Raw genomic sequence first — 19,530 nt, 5'->3', positions numbered from 1 at the left:
ATTGTCACATTTTCAACAGCATTTTCAAATAAGTACAACTACAGCTGACTAAAAAAACTATATAAAGGAAGTAAGTTTTACTTATTACTGTCAGCAGTGGCTGGGCAAGGGCCGCCTCCTCGAATAAAGGAAGGGTCTCGAGTCCACCCTGCTGACCAAGAGTGTGTTAGGGATTATGCATTCCTTCAAGATTGTGTGTGAAATAGTTGTTAGGCATGCAAGCTTTCATCACGATGTTTTCTTTCACTGTTTTCTAACTTAAAAGTAATTTTCAGTCACTTTGTATTTATTGTTGACTATTAACAATACTCAAATTAATATTTTTAAACAAAAAGTGTTATTAAAAACGTGGTATAAGCACACATATTTTTGTGCGTGACTGTACTTAGTGTTGCCGTCTGTATAGGCATAATTATTAATGTAATAGTCACCTTATTCCCAATTTTACCTAAGGACCGCTATATTATTTAGTAGTCTGGAAAATTGTGGTTTCTGAGTCACCAATATTAAATTGGTATTAAGCAGGTGGTAAGCCGTTATTTCACTGATAAATTTTAATCGATTTTGGTTCGGGAATGCTTTTAACTTACGATTAAGTAGACTTCAAAATGGATATACGAAAATAATATTTGGCGTTTTTGCCGCCGAATGAAGGATTGCAAAGGCTTTCGCTTCGCAAAGAATTTAAATTATAGATTGTTTTACGATAAAAACTAGTCTGAATTTGAGAAAACAAATGAAAGAATATAAAGTTTATAATAGTAAGTGAGAACCAACAGAAATGCGTGTAGTATTCTTTTGAGATACAAGAACATAAACTGTTTACGAGGCAGATGTGTAGTGAAATACAAGAGTTATCAAGAAAAACATTTTATTTACTCTTATAAAGATTTGTCTTATGACATATGCTTTTAAATTTGTTAAAGGCTTTATTGTAAACTCATCTTAGCAGAAATAGTACCGCTAAATACGGCAAAAAAATTGATATTGAAATATGCAGGCACAAGTTTAGAGATTTTAAAACAAAGAACAATGGCAAAATCTCATACATCATAATCACTAATTTTAAAATGTTGCGTCTTCAAATAAAACAAATGTTATAATATGCAGAATTAATTCCCGACTCTAAATATATAAATATGTTCATTAGGCGCGCCGGAGATCCTGAGTAATTTGAGTTTATATTTTTATAGGTTATGTCATCATCACTTCATTAAAATGTTATAATTGACCGTTAGCTGTCAATTACACCCTGTATTACTATCGTCATCGTAGTGAAGTTGACTGCCTTAACCTTTCGAGCAGGTATAGCCCCAAAACTAATATGTACCCAGAGATTTCCGTATGGTAACCTCTGGGTCTTATGTCTACATTTCCAATTCTTTGCGTTAATAAAGAGATAAAGAGCCGATAGCTGCTGATAAACCATTTGTAGCCAACTTCACTCCGGCATATTTTAATTGAGTCATTGTTCCTACAACTAGACTGTTATATAAAAAACAAACTGTTTTATGGGGTATTTAAGTTATCAGATAGTATAAATCAGCTTGGTTGTAACAACAAAGGTAAATAAAAAATGAAAAGGTTATACATTATTTATTTCTTTCATACACATCTCTGATTATCATGTCATTTTAAAATTCAGTTGGTACATTATCTTGATGCCTGGGCTATCCTAAGTACCAGACTAAAGTCAGCACAGCAGCCTATTGTACGAGTATGTCTATCCACCGGACAACCTATTTTCGTGAGATATGTTATTGGATAAACCCAGCTAATCAGCAATGTGGCAACTCTTGTATTTTGTTCTAAAGCAGGGTATCAGCGGAAGTTATTCTATGTTACAATTCACGCACAGAATTCGAGTCAGTCTGACACGACTTCCCATACTTGAAGAAGTATTATACTAGTTCACAAAATCCAAAAAGCAAGGGAAACGTCCATGATGAATCAGTAGAAGTCATGTAGATGCAATCCAAATCGAAATCCGTTAGAGATGTAGGGTTGACAAATAGAGCAGAAATCCTCAGTAAGTCAGAGTTGTTTGAAAATAGGTACGAAAAAGCAATAGTAATCGAAAAACACAACAACACGTCAATGCCGAAAATCACCAAACGTCAACGACAAACAATCAAATCGAACCGAAGTAGACAATATATAGTTGCCATACTTTAAAAAGATAATACTACTAAAATATCTCTGTTGACTGTAAATATATCTTTGTATGAGCAAAATAAATGAGAAGTTTTCAGTTTATTAGTAACTGTTTTTAATAATTTGTCATAACAATATATTTCACGTTGAAGACTATTTAGTTATTTAAACAATTAAATAGACAAAGACAACATAAATCTACTTAATAAACAACAAAGTACCTAATGGCAACATTTTTAATCTATAGGAAATGGAGAATCATTCTTAGATAGTAAATTTTTTACTTTTTGTTTAATCTATTAAATGTCGCTTTCAGAGGTGAAAATGATATACCTGAAATTCATACGATAATTAATAAAGTACATTGGTAATATCGAGATTCGAAGACGCTCAAAAAATATAAGTGATTTTTTTGCCATTGTTCTTTAGACACGCGGTAGAGTGTCGAGCCAGGGACAAAATAATCAAGCCCTGCAATTTTGTTTCACATTGAAAGCAAAAAGTGTACCTTTTTTACAAAACCTTATATCTATAGTAATATTATAAAGCTGAAGAGTTTGTTTGTTTGAACGCTAATCTCAGGAATTACTGGTCTGATTTGAAAAATTCTTTCAGTGTTAGATAGCCAATTTATAGAGGAATGCTATAGGGTATATATCATTACGCTACGACCAATAGGAACAGAGTACCAGTGAAAAGTGTTACAAAAACGGGGAAATTTATGTTCTCTCATGTGACGCAAGCGAAGTTGCGCGGGTCAGCTAGTTTAAGATATGACAACAAGTTATTAAATAAAAATTCTGTACAAACATTAAAGGCAACATCACTCATTGTTACCATATTCGACATACCTTTACAATATTCTGTAACGTCAATCATGTCGGCAACAGGTATTTTCTTTCGTCTCTCCGTAAATAAGCCTGGTAATTAATACATCGATGTTTTTGCACATTGCCACATTAAATGTGTGGGACGTCATTCAAGAAAGCTACCTGTTAAACGTGTCAAAAAAATCCCACGTAGATACAAAAATAAATTTTCTTGCTTTAAACTTTATGAAGCTTTTGGTTTAAGGCTTCAAGACTATTGATAATTAATAAAAGCAAAATATTTCTAAAGAGAGATTAATTCGAGGACAAATTAGAACCAAGAAATATTAATTAATAATATTTAGTCACGATCTGAGTAGTTCACGATCCGATTCAGAATGGTGATTTGATATTTAACGATGTCAAGAACTACCTAATTATTGATAAGTCTTTTCACTGCAAAAAAGTAGCTAAAATTAAGACTAAAGAACACTGACAAAACTGAAAATGATGTTCAAATTAAAAATCTAATCGGCTGATAAAAAAATTGGAAGTAGTACCCAATTATGTGTAAGTTATATATTTATTTCAATTTTATATAGTAATATGATAAATCTATATTAATATTATAAAGCTGAAGAGCTTGTTTGTTTGTTTGAACGCGCTAATCTCGGGAACTACTGGTCCGATTTGAAAAATCTTTCAGTGTTAGATATCCCATTTATCGAGGAAGGCTATAAGCTATATATCATCACGCTACGACCAAAAGGAGCAGAGTACCAGTGAAAAATGTTACAAAAACGGAGAAAATTATGATTCTCTTATGTGACGCAAGCGAAGTTGCGCGTGTTGATAAATTGTGTAAGTACCGAAAGTTAATGTCACTGAAATGTGGGTATCAAAATATTAATATAACTGGAAGTCATAAAAGTTATAAAGTGACTGTCGTAGTGTGTCGCGAGAAGTTGACATAAATGGATGAATTTTCGACTTAAATATATAAATAAATGTTTCGAGGATGTGAAATTATTTATGTGCTGAAGACAATTCTTAGAATACTGTTTAATATTTTACTTCTTTATGACTAATTGACAATGTACTACTGCCTATCATAGTTAAGCTAGCGGTTTCTGTAACGAAGGCAAATCATATAATATTGTGAAAATGGATGGGGATATGGTGATTAAGTATGAGAGATTGACACTTTTGCAATGTTTTTTAAATCTTATTTTATTTTGGAGTCCCTATTTTACTTACAAAGATATGCACATCTCGTTATCATCTTTACAACTTTAAATCAATAAATTGAACCCAAAGAAATGGAAAATGTCTTGACAACAAATAAAGTACTATTATCTTCGGATCTGGTACCGTGTAGCTTTACCGCTTATCTAAAAGAACACATTTATAAATCAAATTGATAACACTCATTCAAAATCATACTCAAGTCAATCTACCTTATAAAAAGCCATATTTCCTTCGTAAAACGTCACTATCAGTTCGTTTCAGCCAAGACGCAACAAGGGATGTTTTCCAAACAGTGACCATGGACGGGCAAGGGCTATTTATAGAGTGAAACACACCTATACCTACGCCTCGCTTACAACTTCGTAAATAACTTCGAAGATGAAAATTAGATGGCAGTCGAAACTTCGTGAAACTGTTTTAGATTGATGCTGTTTCGGTATTGCTGTATACTCTATATTGTAAGTTTCAAGTTACGGTTTTTATGCAAGTTTGAAGTTTTCTGGGAATGGTTAATTAATAACTTATAATTGACAGGATTTTTGAAGGGAAAATCTCAGTTGCAAGTTTTCTTGTCTATGTAAATACGGTATAGTGTACCCTTTCTTAAAGACTTCATATAAAGATAAAGAATATAAAAGATTATTTTAATATTGAAATGTATCATCCTTGTGTCGGCTGAATAGCCTTATTAAGGCTTATAACTATGCGTGAAACAGTTAATTACTAAAACGTCATACAATCTGAGGAATAGTCAAAATAATTTATAATTTAAATTGCAAAAAATATAACTACACGTCAGTGAAAAGTCAATGAAACTCACTTAAAATTGAGTGGTGTTCGTATCCATATCTCATAATGATTTATCTCATAACGGATAGATTTTTATCCATAGCGGAATACAGCATTCAATGAAAGAGCCTTTGACCTTAAGGCTATTCCGATTTGTAAAGCGCAAAATGACCATGTACTTATTATTTTTTATACATAGCCTCAAAGACTAACACTAATGTTTAATAATGTCCTCCTAGCCGATACGGCTACGGCGGTCAGTTTCATTGAAACTGGCCATCTGTGCAGGACTTTGTTTATAGTGTCCAAGTGTGTGCACAATACACAGGTACACTCTCTATTCCATCACTCTCATAGTCTGGTGGGACGGATAACCGACACAACCAGTGAGAGGTCAGGCGCAGGACCGACGGCTTTACGTGCTCTCCGAGGCACGGAGGTCTTCGACCTCAACTTCCCAACTCCGGGCAATCTCTAAGAAATTCTTAACAGAAAATCTCAGAAAAGACTTTTTGGCCCGACCCAGGATTCGAACCCGAGACCTCTCGCACGGCAGCCGCATATACTACCGACCGCGCCACAGAGGCAGCTAATGTTTTACGAGCCATAACAATATGATTGTTGACAATATTTTTAATGAAACAAGCGACACGGTGTACATAGCAAACACAGATATTGATCAAACTAGTTCTTGTATGTATATGAGATAGTTCACTGGAATAGGTCAGTGGATTTGAACCGGCGACCTTTTGGATGCCGTGAGGTCTAGAGCTATTGTTACTTGAAATACTATAGTTTAATATTTAATCGCAAAGCTAGGGAATAGTTATTACTTATTGTTCTAGCATCTGTTGCAGCTGAATAGTGACTTTTAAGGTAAGACCCGTAGATATCAGAAAACATTATTGGGATTTCTGTGATGGTTACTTTAAATAAACTGGCTCCAACCACTTTGTCAAGATTGGTTATTCAAATGAGCACTTGTTTAAAGAATATAAGGAGTCTGCTTATCAAGACATTTATTGTTCAACACCATTTCATTGTATTGGGGTCGCACACAATAAACCTTTATAAAGGCAAATAAAAAATTCTACCCTCAAATTTAAGTCTCAACTGTCATCGTTTCCATAACCTAGTTTCTAATATTTTTCGCTGAAAAAGAAAATTACTTTACTATTTTCTCGTTAAAAACGTACCAGATTGGTTGGAATTCTTTGCCAACAGAATGCTGTTCAAAAGAGGCTTTTGGTCAAAAGGTCAGCTTCAGCTGCATTCAATTTTCTGGGAAACAACAGAACCATCCTCTTTGGTCGGGTAGAAATAACAAAAAATTGGTTTCATGGAACTTGAACGCAAAATGAAAGATATATTTGCCGCACTACAAATTTTGGAGCTCTACTACACGTTCATATTATTTTAGATATTTTTTCTTTTGTCAGAAAACTATAACATAAAGACTTTGATGTTTTGTTTGACAGATTAACTACCAAAATTGTTTGTGTAGACGTCAGAATTACCTTTCGAATTTTGTTATCAAAGGGGAAACGCCTCCTATGTTATTGTATGAATATGCTTATCTCTGGAACTAATAATCTGATTTTCAATTATATGAAGCTGTGTAGAGTTGTGTAGCTCCATATAACTGCAAATGTGGATGCCGATGGTGTCATCCAAGTGTTCCAGATTATTCTTTATAATGCTCTCGAGCGAAGACATTTAATTTAGCTAGTGTCTATGAAAAAGGAATTCACGAAATAGGACGCGACAAATTCTGTAACTTTAATCTAAAGCTGGTACCTGTATTGCTTAATTTGATTTATTAACCTTCGTTTTATTTGATTAACTACATTACCAATTGTTAAATTTAATTAAAACCTTAATTCCGTATAAATAAAGTTTATTTTCAAGAATGAAGCAAGATTTCCGAGGAATATAATCAATTTTGTACTGCTCTAATAAAATTTCAAAGAAGGGTTTACTTTAGATTTGTTTTATAAAACAACTAACAATATAAGAAGTATCTTTAAAGAAACTGAAAGATAAGTAGGTGACTACTTCAATGTACCAAAGAAAAATAAATATTTTTAGAATCGGTGACCCTATTTCTCTAGGGTTTTGTTTGTTACATTATAAGATTATTTTCAATGTATTTTTGTTGTTTAAAATGTTTTTATTTTGGTATCAGTTGTGTTCGTATCTAAATTAAATCTATTTGATACAATATTGTCTCGCGGGATTTGGTAATACACTCTACACAGCTATACAATTCTTGTTAACGCAGTCTTTTTCGTTAAACTCTTTTTTGCAATAGCCGCTTTAAAACAACCTTTTACGGTCAGGTTCAAATTGAGATAAGTACAGATTTTAAGTTTGGAGTTTTCTGCCATGAAGGTTAGGTTAGGTTAGTTTATATTTTATGTACCTTTACGAATATAGGTAAAGTTAAGGATGGGAAATGGGAAAATTGATGTCCTGGGAAGACATCAACAACTTTACTTACGAAAAACGCTACACACGGCTTGAATTTCAGTCTAAAGCTGGCTCTATTATAAAACTAAATTACCCTTACTTTGAGTCTATTATTTTAGTACATTTACACACAAGTTGCAGAGTATTTCGAGCACGTAGTGCGACGTCGATGCTACAAAGTGCAAAACTCAAACGAAACACAATTAACGTCCGAAGAACTTTTGCTCTCATATCTACTAACTTATAGTTGAAGGTAAACACGTAGAAATCATTTGTTCTGCTACATTTGAGACGATGAAATAGAACTTTATGTAATGATAGTGTTTATTGCCGGTGAGTTGCAAATTTTAATGGATAAAACAAAATATTTAAGCTGTTGTCCTCATTATATGCATTTCTATTGCTTAGTATTTTTATCTTGTTCCATGTGGTATCGGTGCTGCAGACACGACGGAAATGGTTAATATAAGCTACAAACATATTGATTTGTGTCCCGTAAAGCTGTCAACAACAAGACGCAACTGTCAGGTGACTAACTCAAGTTTCTGACCTGACTGACTGATACTGATCAATTTCTCCAAGATTTTTTTTTATTAGGGGATTATCATAACATATTCATAAACAGGTTTTGTATATTTAGTCTCATCCTGGAATATCAAGTATAACATTTTTCTACATGGGACGAGTTTATCGTGGTAGTAGTGATACCTAGTATAAATATTGGCACATTTTTTTTTACAGGAGCTGTCATTTTCATTCTAGGAAAAAATACTACCATAATATCTGCGTTACTAAAAGTCATCCACATCAGCTTAACCTCTCTTCCAACTATGTTGGAGACAGCTTCCTGTCTCACCATGACAGTTTTAAATACTTGTAAAAGATTATGACATAAAGCTTATTTGACTTTGATTATACATGGAGCGACTGCCTATAGGACCTCCACACATAACACGATACCTTTTGGTAAGACTGGTTGTCAGACTCTCAGGCTTCTGGCCATTGGTTACTGTCAATGTTAGAAAAATGCGTTGATTTTAGTATTGGTCACAAATAGAAAACGTGACTATTGGTAAATGTGCAAACCTTCTTAACACGTCTCAAATACGGCCTCGGCTAAGAGTTGTCGAAATTAATAGAAAATTCTACGTAGTAGGCATAAAGGTTTTAGCAAGTCATGGATAAATAACATCGACCTTTTGGATGTGAGTACTACGATTTTAGAAGTTTACCAAAGATAATGAGAATTTGATAAATTATATCTTATTAATTATTCGATAATAGTTCGATAGTTGCACTTTTTAATCAGTATTTCCACAGCTATTTTTTTTTATACGTTTGCTGTTACTCTATTAAAATTGGGCTGTTAATAGCGAAATATAGTTAGTAAACTGCCTCTGTGGCGCGGTCGGTAGTATATGCGACTGCGGTGCGAGAGGTCTCGGGTTCGAATCCTGGGTCGGGCCAAAAAGTCTTTTTTGAGATTTTCTGTTAACAATTTTCCTAGAGGTTGCCCGGAGTTAGGAAGTTGAGGTCGAAGACCTCCGTGCCTCGGAGAGCACGTAAAGCCGTCGGTCCTGCGCCTGACCTCTCACTGGTCGTGTCGGTTATCCGTCCCACCAAACTATGAGAGTGATGGAATAGAGAGTGTACCTGTGTACTATAAACAAAGTGCTGCACAGATGGCCAGTTTCAATGAAACTGACCGCCGTAGCCGTATATCGGCTAGGAGGACATTATTATAGTTAGTAACATGTAAGTCAGGTGATCACAGAAAGTAAGACTTTTATTTAACTAACACTGCAGTTATAACTATAGTTTTGATTTTAGGTTTGGTAAAATAAAACTGCTTCGTTTGTCGAACACTCTCCTTGTTTATTTTGTATGGAGCTGTAACAAACAACGGTACCGTTGCAGTTTGTAACGAGTACTGAATCATAGTTTTTTTTAGCTTTGAACTAGAGTAATTACTTCCTCTGTAACGCAGTCGGTATTGTGTCCGACTGCTAACCACGAGGTCTCGAGTACACAGTGCTGTACCTCAATTCTCTACCACTATCGACTACCGACAACCGGACTGTCATCGAGAAATTTGGTATGAAAATCTGATCAGCGCCTCTGACAGGTGTCGTAGGAAATATTTTGGCAGTACATTCCAAATGCCAAAATTTCGATGGCTAGCCGGTTGTCGGTAGTCGATAGTGGTAGAGAATTGAGGTACAGCACTGTGTACTCGAGACCTCGTGGTTAGCAGGTTAGCAGAACCGGGCTACAGTAGCTCGATTCTCTAGTACTATCGACTACCGACAACCGACCTGTCATCGAGAAATTTTGTATGAAAATCTGATCAGCGCCTCTGACGGGTGTCGTAGGAAACATTTTGGCAGTACTTACATGCTAAATGTCAGAATTCGATAGCTAGCCGGTTGTCGGTAGTCGATAGTGGTAGAGAATCGAGGTACTGTTTGTCTTTTTCTTATTTAAATAATGTGACTAAAATTTGAAATGGCAAATGCGAGTGTATTTTCATTCACTACTACTTACACCGTGCAAGCGTAATATTATGTATGTATAAAAATACCTGATAATATTACCCGTATTGAAATAAACCTAAAGTTATAAAATAAATTCGATATTATGCCGGGAAATAACAGAACCCTCGAGTACTCGTAATACTTTCAAGAGCTTTGTTTTGTTACAGAAGGCTTGTAATATAAAATGTTGTACAGGATTTGTCTGCTCATAAAATCATTGGATTTATAGTTATAGCTCCTTTATACTGAATGTAATGAAACACGACCAAAATATATTGGTAGTATACACCTGTGACTTCTATAAAGGGTGTGATAGTCTCATTTTGTCGGGTAATATTTGAGCTACAAGTAGTACGTGGGAGAGGAAAGACTATTGGGGTAATTTTGGATGCGGTATTTGATTGTATGCGAATTTTCCATAGTATTGTTTGTTTTTTTTTAGTAAATTTGGCCATAGGTCGTTAACTTCGATTTTATAGACGCAAGTTATTTTTTGTAGTCGTACTTTTACAATAGTTCTTGGATTCGTGGATAAATTATGGAACCTATGTATGATAATATATGAATGTGTGAAATGGTAGGATACATCTACAGGCGAAAGAATATTTTGTTATTTCCCTATGTTTAACATACCACACTATGGATTCAAATAGACAGATAAGCTACGCTCTTTTGTTATCTACAAAAAGTCAACGTTCTATAGCGTTATTCTCTACAGTCGGTATTGAAAGTTTGACATTTAAAATGTACTACCGAAATAGTTTCCATTACGCCCGTTAGGGGCGCTGATCAGATTTTCATACAAAAATTCTCGAAAATCTCGGTTGTGAATAATTATACTCAGTAGTAGTAGAGAATTGCGCTACTGAACATTGCATAAAAGTATTATTCTCAAAACCAATAAGTCGTATCTGCCGTACATCCTTGTTCTATTGTTTGTAAACCAAGACGTTTCGATAGTAAGCTGTGTCAGATTACCAACGACTAATGAACGGCTCGTTCAGTTTGTTAGTATTTGTACTATCTGTGTGTAACTGAGAAGAGCAAACTGTCTGAGAATTTGCAATTTATAGTTGGAAATAAAAGAAAAGGAACAAGTTTCGTGTTCCTTTTGTTTTTACCGACTAGTCTAACATAAACTTATTGATATTTTACATTTTCTTTGAGTCCGTAATGTTACTTAATTGGACGAAAATTTATTTTAATAATGTAGTAGTAGCTTATACGTTTGTACCTTTCACATTCTTAATAGAAACCTAAGAAACGTAAGTTAAAGTCATCTACTCAGTGATAGAGCTACTATATAGAGATACTTACTAGCTTTAGCCCTTACTTCGTTCACTCAAAAACAAATTTCGGGCTACATTCTACGTGTAAATCCAAGTTGTAAACGACCTGTGTACCAAATTTAATCGAAATTCGTGCATTCGTTTTGGTTTGATCGTGTAACACACATCCAAAAGGCGAAATTGAATTTTCAGCTTTGTCGTTCAATCGAAAGTTTATTGTAACTCTTTTACTTTAAGGCCAGAAACTATTAATGAGTACTTTCATCTTTAATCTATACTATCTATACTAATATAATAAAGCTGAAAAGTTTGTTTGTTTGTTTGAACGCGCTAATCTCAGGAACTACTGGTCTGATTTAAAAATATCTTTCAGTGTTAGATAGCCCATTTATCGGAGAAGGTTATAGGCTATATATCATCACGCTACAACCAATAGGAGCAGAGTACCAGCAAAAATTGTTACAAAAACGGGGAAAATTATGACCTATTTATTCTCTTTCACGTGACGCAAGTGAAGTTGCGCGGGTCAGCTAGTTTATTCTTTACTATTATTATTGTATTCTTTACTAGTTTTTAACTTATTACGGATTCTAATTTGTTGAATAAACTGTAACGATGTCTCAAGTACGTAATATAAATAGATAACATTGGGTAGGGTGTGATTCTTAGAATTATTATTATAAGGTCTTCCTTTTGTTGTTGAATTGTGAAGCACATAATTGACGTGATAAATTATTGATTGTCTGACAGATGGTTTCCGACAAGTGTTAACAGAATAGAAAATGGAAGCCTTTCTCAGGGCAGGTAGACACCAAAAACCGCAAATTTTTACGATTCTTAAAAAAATCCCTTGCCTCATTCATATACATACATCTTGTCCTACAGAATAGCCGGTGACAGTACCTCGATTCTGTACCACTATCGACTACCGACAACCGGCTAGCTATCGAATTTTGACATTTAGAATGTACTGCCAAAATGTTTCCTACGACACCCGTCAGAGGCGCTGATCAGATTTTCATACAAAATTTCTCGATGACAGCTCGTTTGTCGGTAGTCGATAGTTGTAGAGAATCGGGCTATAGTACTAAGCCTATTATCTTTTTGTAAGACATCACAAGTCTTTTACTTACTATTCTCGTAGTAATACTCTTCTCTGTCCGTCCTCTTAGAATAAGAGAATGGTTACGCCCTGAGTTCAGTAATTAGACTTTCGCTAAAGATTGAAAACGTTGCCGTACTTCTTAGCACTATTTTTATCTAACAAAAACTAGTCAGGGTCGCTGGCGGATTATATGAGAGCTATTTTGTTTTGTATTTGTTAAACTCTCGCTAAAGCTCTGTTAAGCTAAGTTACATACCTGAATATCGTTATAGTAATAAACTTCCTATTAAAGCTTAGCAATAATATTTCTCCCTTCTTAAAATAAAGAGACACGCGCAAGACAATAGGAAGCATGTGGGATGTCTAAAAACGTAACATCTCTGAAGGAAATCGTTGGAATTCTAAATATAATTAGAACCTTCCAGCTATCAGACTATTTAGTTAATATTAACAAATTGATATTTAGAACGAGGTTATATTTATACGTTGAAGATTATTGAGAATCTAACCTTTAATTTGTAGTTTGACAGCAATCCATTATGTTATTATTTATTAATAGACATTAAATGTGGAAGTTATGATAAGCATATTTCAATAAATTTCAAAATCCGGAATCTATACGAGTATACATAGGATACTATAACGCCATTCACTACAGTCGGTACGATCGAGTCTCGAGAGTTTGACATTTAAAATGTACTACAAAAATAGTTTCTACGACGTCCGTTAGAGGCGCTGATCAGATTTTTATACAATAGTAGCTGGCCGGCTGTCGATACTCGATAGTAGTAGAGAAAGGTTACGGTTTTATAAAAGTTTTGTCAGTGATTGAAAATATCGCCTATGTTGTATATTTTTAGTCAACTTAGTAAAGAGCCTTGGCGTATTTGCATTTCAAAAATAAAGTAGTACCAGCCAAACCACTTCAGAAACCTATGAATTAATACACGAACCGGCTATGTAACAAATTTATGACTAACTAACGTATAGTCAGTATATTTAAATGTTATTATTATTTACAATGATAGGTATCGAGTTATCGGATATAAAGACGCTCAACTCAACTAAGAGTTCAGCTTCAAACTGAAAGATTGTTTGAATTGCTCTTCGTTTACTGACAAGTAATGTGCAACTAACTTGAGTACCACGAAGATAGAAGTCTCGTTGAAGTAGCTTACGTATGAATATAAGAAAATATTTCCGTATTAAGACATAGCATCACGCTTGTTATTCCCAGATGTGTAAGCAGATCTATAATATATAAAATCTATAAAGATAAAATACATTTTGTTTCACGGCTCGGAAGCCATAATTTTATCTGATTCCACTTTCTAATATAAATAAGAAAACGCTAATAGCACTTTGCCCAACCTGAGTATCAAACTCGAGACCTCGAGATCAGCAATCGCATTCACTATCAATCCCATCAAGACAGTCACTAATTTAAGGGTCTTCTTAAAGGTAAATTGAAGAACCACCGAAACAAATATAATTAAATATTTCAATTAAGTTACAAATATTTCAATGAAATTATTTGATAAGTTATTTCTGGAAATGTCCGGGTCTGTTTGTTTATGATTTTATGGCGATGGACAGCGTGCCAAGATTCCTTTGAACTTTTGAGTACGAAAGTCTACAAACGTTATTATTTATAACAAGCGAAATGGCCTGACTTCGTCCGGTTATTGTTCAGTTTTATCCCGTTGATTCCAATTCCGTGGGAATTTCGATCCCATCGATCCCATACAATCCTTGTCCCGACAGTTAGAAACATTAAAAAAGGAATTATCCAATTTAGTAAAGTTGTTAAAAGGGCAGTCGCTCCATGTAAAACACTGGTATTCAGCTGCATCCGGTGAGACTGGAAGCCGACTCCAACATAGCTTGGAAAAAAGGCTAAGCTGACATATATATGTAGTTAAGTTGTTCAAAAGTTACGCGCGTACATTTCGGTGATTCATTTTTATTTATATAGATTTGTATCAAAGACCGAATCATCTAGGCACTTGTAATTCACTGTAATTAAATTAAATAATTAATAAAAGCTTTAAAGAAAAGACCAAGGAACGACACTTTTTACGTACAAACTTCCCTTCTTTGAATCACATCCATACTACTTGCATACAGTACCACCGGTTACGAATATTACGCATCTGACCTTTTTGCAAGACATCATAGTTATGGGAAATATGGGAAAAAGGCGTGATTTTCTAAATGTATGTCCGTCTTAAAAAATATTTACTGTTTTATTCGTAAGTTTACAATGTAAAGCAAGTAATGATGACTTTATTTCAACAGTCCTTTCGACTGAAATATACAGTTTTACAAAAGAAAAAAGGCTTTTAACCTGTAAAATACACCTCAGCGTGCCAGTAATCTTAATAAATCTTATCATGAGCTAAGATATACGATTTACGTTGCTTCTACACATTATACTAGTACTTTGAATGCACTCTAAGAGCATTAGATGTGCACTATAGAAATAAATCTTAAAACTTTTATGTAAATCTTCAAAGAGAGTATTAAATCCACAATGTTGAGAGTCTGTACGTGTACGTATTGATTTTCAATGCCTGTTTACAAAGCACATGTCTTGTTGTGTTAGGAATTAGACACAATGTGCAAAATACAATAAATCGTGTCGTGATACGGTACGACAAAATGCAAAACAAGTACCCGATATCGATACAGAAGTACAACTTAATAATACCACCCAAAAGCATCTAAATATTTTTATATATATTTAGATGATCAAAGGGGACTGACTGACTGACATGATGATCTATCAACGCACAGCCCAATCTATTGGACGGCTAGGGCAGGCAAATGTTATGATGTAGGCATCCGCTAACCCCCAAGGGGATAAAAAAGGGAATGAAAGTTTGTATGACTATACTGTGCTAAGTCACAAACCACGTGGGCGAAGTCGTAGACAAAAGATAGTGTAGAGATAAAATAACACGTTACGATGTCGTGCCGTGAAAACAACGTCTCCGAAATACATGATACGATAATTTCAATGAAAAATGTGGTTAATATAATATGGTGATTTAAACTTTGGACGTGGATACCAAAGTAGAAATATAGATTGTTCTACGTTTAATTCTTTCTCTTCTTAATTTAAAGTTCTTTCTTATTCGTTAATTTTTTAGGGGAAAGCATAAATAGCAACGATTTTAGTTTCAAAACGCTATATAAAGATCCTTGATGATGTCGTGTCGTAAAATTAAATTAGATTTTTTTATCATTAAGATAAAAAAATCTAATTTAAAAACACAATGTCAGGTAGTCACAACACAAATCAGTAACGTTATCGGATAAAATTAGAAGGTAATATTCTATGTCTAAATATTCATAAATAACTTTACATAGCAGGCCGTCGTGTCGTGTGTCAAAGCCTTTATAGTTTCTAACAAAACCTAGATCTTTCTTTCACCTTGGGGGCAAAACAAAGCGCATTCGAAGAGAATATTTAAATTCTTTTAGTACCGAGAAATGCAATTTGCAACGGTATTTACTTCGTTCAGGTGGCCTTAATTGTTTTGTACATACCTCAATATTGTCTACTGTGGTTATTTATTTAGCATTCTAAGTACATTGTATACAGTACACTGTGATTCTCTACATTAGGCTCTATCGAGTATCGAGAGTTTGACATTTAAAATGTACTGCGAAAATAGTTCCTACTGCACCCGCTAGGGGCACTGATCTGATTTTCATACAAAATTTCTCGATAGCTAACCGGTTGTCGGTAGTCGATAGTAATAGAGTATTGAGAGTTTGACATTATAGTGTACTGCGAAAATAGTTCCTACTGCACCCGCACTGATTAGACTTTCATAAAAAATTTCTCGTTAGCTAGCCTGTTGTCGATACTCGATAATAGTAGAACATCACGCTATAGGTGACAATTTAAAAGATTAAGATGATGACCAGACGATTTTCTCATCACATTAAGAACCGTTTTGCAATGTAGTATTAAGCGTACAAGTCGTGATGATCTAAAAATGTTATATATTACCGGAACACACATACATAACATTACGCCATTTTCCCATAGAGGTAGGCAGAGGCCGAAGAACGCCACTTGGTACCAAAATCAGAAATGTCTTCCTGTCGTTGCGTGTAAAATTAAGTTTAATTAAAGTTTAGACTACATTCTACACCTAAAAATTGCCAAAATATTTCTAAGAGACAAGAAATGTTAATGTTATTACGAATCATCTTGCAGAATGGGTTTGGTACCTACTTAATTTTGAATTGGGAATAAAACATAGAAATTCTCAGTAAGTCAGTAATTCAGATTAAAAAATAAAGCTACATTGACATAATAAATTGCAATGATTTCTTTGAGTAAAAGTTTAATAAGTTTGTTTTCGTTTCGCTACATATTGTTTGAAGATCAATACTTTCAAACTAAGATGACATGAGACACATACAATGTTTATTCTTCGACTTTACTCATTTGTTTCATGTCAATTTCTTTTGTTCAACAGATAATTAAATTTGAAACTTTTAATAACTTTGCTTTAATGTAAAGAAGTTTTTAAAACAGTAGAATAATATATGGTTTAATTTATTTAGAGGCGCTCATAGCAAATTGGGCTCAACTGCGGCAAACGATCGATGAACGAAAAAAGAGTTAAGAAACCCTTGGCGCGGTCATTCTTTAGATGGGTGGCCGCAATGTAGTATTTGAACTGAGCGTCTCCGTGCTTCGGAGGGCACGTAATAAGTTCGTCTTAGTTGTTGTAAATTAAGATAACAGTCGTTAATTCTAAAGCCTTTTGGATGGCTTGAAAAACTTTGAGGATATAATAGATTGATCACTAACCATACAATAAAAAAAAACGTTTTTCTACGGGCTATGTTAAAATGGAATAAGAAGTCATGCCCCTTCAGTATAAACTGTAAACGTTAATATAAGGGTAAACTTTATGGTCCTCGTATCTATGTTATAAATAAGACTAACTTTACGGGCGTACTTTCGTATACTTACGCGATTAAAAATGTATGAATGCACTTTCGTAGAGATCTTTACATACATAAATTGCATTTAGTTTTATTTAATACATTTTGTTCCTACAATATGTTTGATGTTACAAACTATTGTGCCATCATAAAAAAATCCACTGTAAAAAGGCGTGTTTAGAGGCCAAATAAATTAAATTGAACATCGAAAAATTTTATGTCACAGTATTTTTTTATTGAAATATAACTTTATAAATTGATTGCTATAATGAAAGTCTGTGTCATGATAGCATTAACTAACATGTCAGAAAAAAACTATCACTCGCAAGCATTATGTCTAAAATTCGATCGATATGACACTAACATCACAACTTTAACCTCAGTATTAGAGGGCCTTCATAAAAACAGTTAAAAAAAAACAACTCACGTTATGTCCAACATCCATAGGGGCCAGCAGAGGCAGTTCCCGTCTCCTCGGCTTTCTCCACAGCAAAACCAGTGCAGCAATCAGAAGTACTGTTCCAGCTCCAATCACAGCTCCCAGAGCCGCACTCCAGGCGTTTCCATGCACTTCCCACATTCCTGGACCCCTAACACCCCCCATTCTTGCTTCAGGAACAGTCTCAATGACTTTAGTCGTCGATTCTTTATCCATATTCATGTCTATATCGTTAAAGTAGTACCATGGCGTCTCGTAACCGCGCCGATCTGCCCACCTCTTATCTGTTGATAACGAAATTAGCTACGTATAATAGTAACATCGATCCGGACTTCGTGTATGAATATAATGTTACAATGGAAAACTACGTTGTTTATAGTTTTGTTTTATAGAAAAGTGAAGAAAAATATTTTGTTATAAATTATGTATGAGATGTGTACGTTTAGGACGAGAGTTGAGTGTTGACGTGTCTCTCGCCACACTAATCTCAAACCTCTTAAGATTCTCGGTTTATTTATTTAACATTTACAAATATATACACTAGAGTACAAAAGTATAAAAGAGAATGTCAAATGTCTACCACTAACAGGATTATTTTAGGCTTAAAACCGTGTGCGTGTACTTATAAAGATTCTACCCAATGACACCAAAAAAGTTATTTAACTTCGCATTTCATAAATTCACCGAAACACGACATGGATTCCTGAAATCAAACTCGTGTACATTCCTACGCGAAACGATCCCATTACATTATGTAGATAGCGAACTAACATCACGCGTCACTTATGAATCCATTGACGCACAAAACACCATAAAATTTCATAATCACGAACAAAACACTCAACAACTAATCAAAAACAAGAACCTTTCAAACTCACGATTAAAAAACAAAACCGCACTCGAGCGAGGAATTAAAAACAAAATGAAAATTGAATATCGAATCCAATCAAATAAAAAAAAGTAAACAAAATATTTTTAATTGTTATAGTTTTAAGAACTTTGTTTTAAAGCAGAACTTACCCATAAGGTAGAATAAGTCCTGTTGTGATTGCAAGTTGTTTTGTGTTCAACTGGTGAGACACGTGCGTTGGGCGGGCGGGCGCGCGCGACTGGCCGGCGGCGGCTCTTCTTATCATTAAAGCGACTTGTTTACTCCGACGGGACGCCGTGATCTGTGTCGCGATGTTGACTTTATTGCGTCCAAGTAATCGCAACTAACACTGTTAAGTACGCATCTTACATACATCAACATAACATTAAGTTTGTTCGAAGAAATTGTGGAGGTTTAATAAATTGTTGGTTACGAGTAACTTGGTTTTTTTGGGTCGGAAGGGCACCCTGTCATAACTGATCATGATGTAATAATAAAAGAAATGTAGGCCACGCGTTAGGACTGATACACATTATCGACGTCACATCGTTTCAATGAAGATACAATTGGGTCGATATGCTCTTAAGGGTTTGTTTTTAACACGTACTTCTGCTGGAAGGCGATTGAAAAAATCAGGAATTTCAAACCGCAATAAGTAACTCTCGTAGACCTAGGTTTGGGCTATTATTTCTTAGGTTTAGCTGGTCCACTCAGCTCAATTTCCATTCCAAATATTTTTCAAATAAGTACATTCACCGTGACCAATAAATCGTAATAAGCTGCCTGTCACACAAAGAGTCTTAACATTTTTTTTGTTAGTTCTACAGACAACGTTTCTAGTTCTACGCCGTA

The 19,530-nt window shown here is 34.5% G+C and overlaps 1 protein-coding gene across 1 annotated transcript in view; it reads right to left on the bottom strand.

Annotated features, from left to right (window-relative positions):
- LOC142974326 (synaptotagmin-5-like) overlaps nucleotides 1-18,948 on the bottom strand; it is an 89,445-nt gene extending 70,497 nt beyond the window's left edge. The window contains exons 1-2 of the mRNA XM_076116583.1: nucleotides 18,828-18,948; nucleotides 17,796-18,091 (exon numbers count right to left, since the gene is read on the bottom strand). Of these exons, the coding sequence (XP_075972698.1) occupies nucleotides 17,796-18,091; nucleotides 18,828-18,831 (300 nt within the window). The 5' untranslated portion in view covers nucleotides 18,832-18,948. The remainder of the gene's footprint in view (nucleotides 1-17,795; nucleotides 18,092-18,827) is intronic.
- Between the last annotated feature and the right edge of the window lie 582 nt (nucleotides 18,949-19,530).

The sequence above is a fragment of the Anticarsia gemmatalis genome, chromosome 7 (assembly GCF_050436995.1).
Source record: "Anticarsia gemmatalis isolate Benzon Research Colony breed Stoneville strain chromosome 7, ilAntGemm2 primary, whole genome shotgun sequence".
Taxonomy (NCBI): domain Eukaryota; kingdom Metazoa; phylum Arthropoda; class Insecta; order Lepidoptera; family Erebidae; genus Anticarsia; species Anticarsia gemmatalis.
The sequence above is the reverse complement of the archived record's forward strand: the minus strand, read 5'-3'. Positions and strand labels throughout refer to the sequence as shown.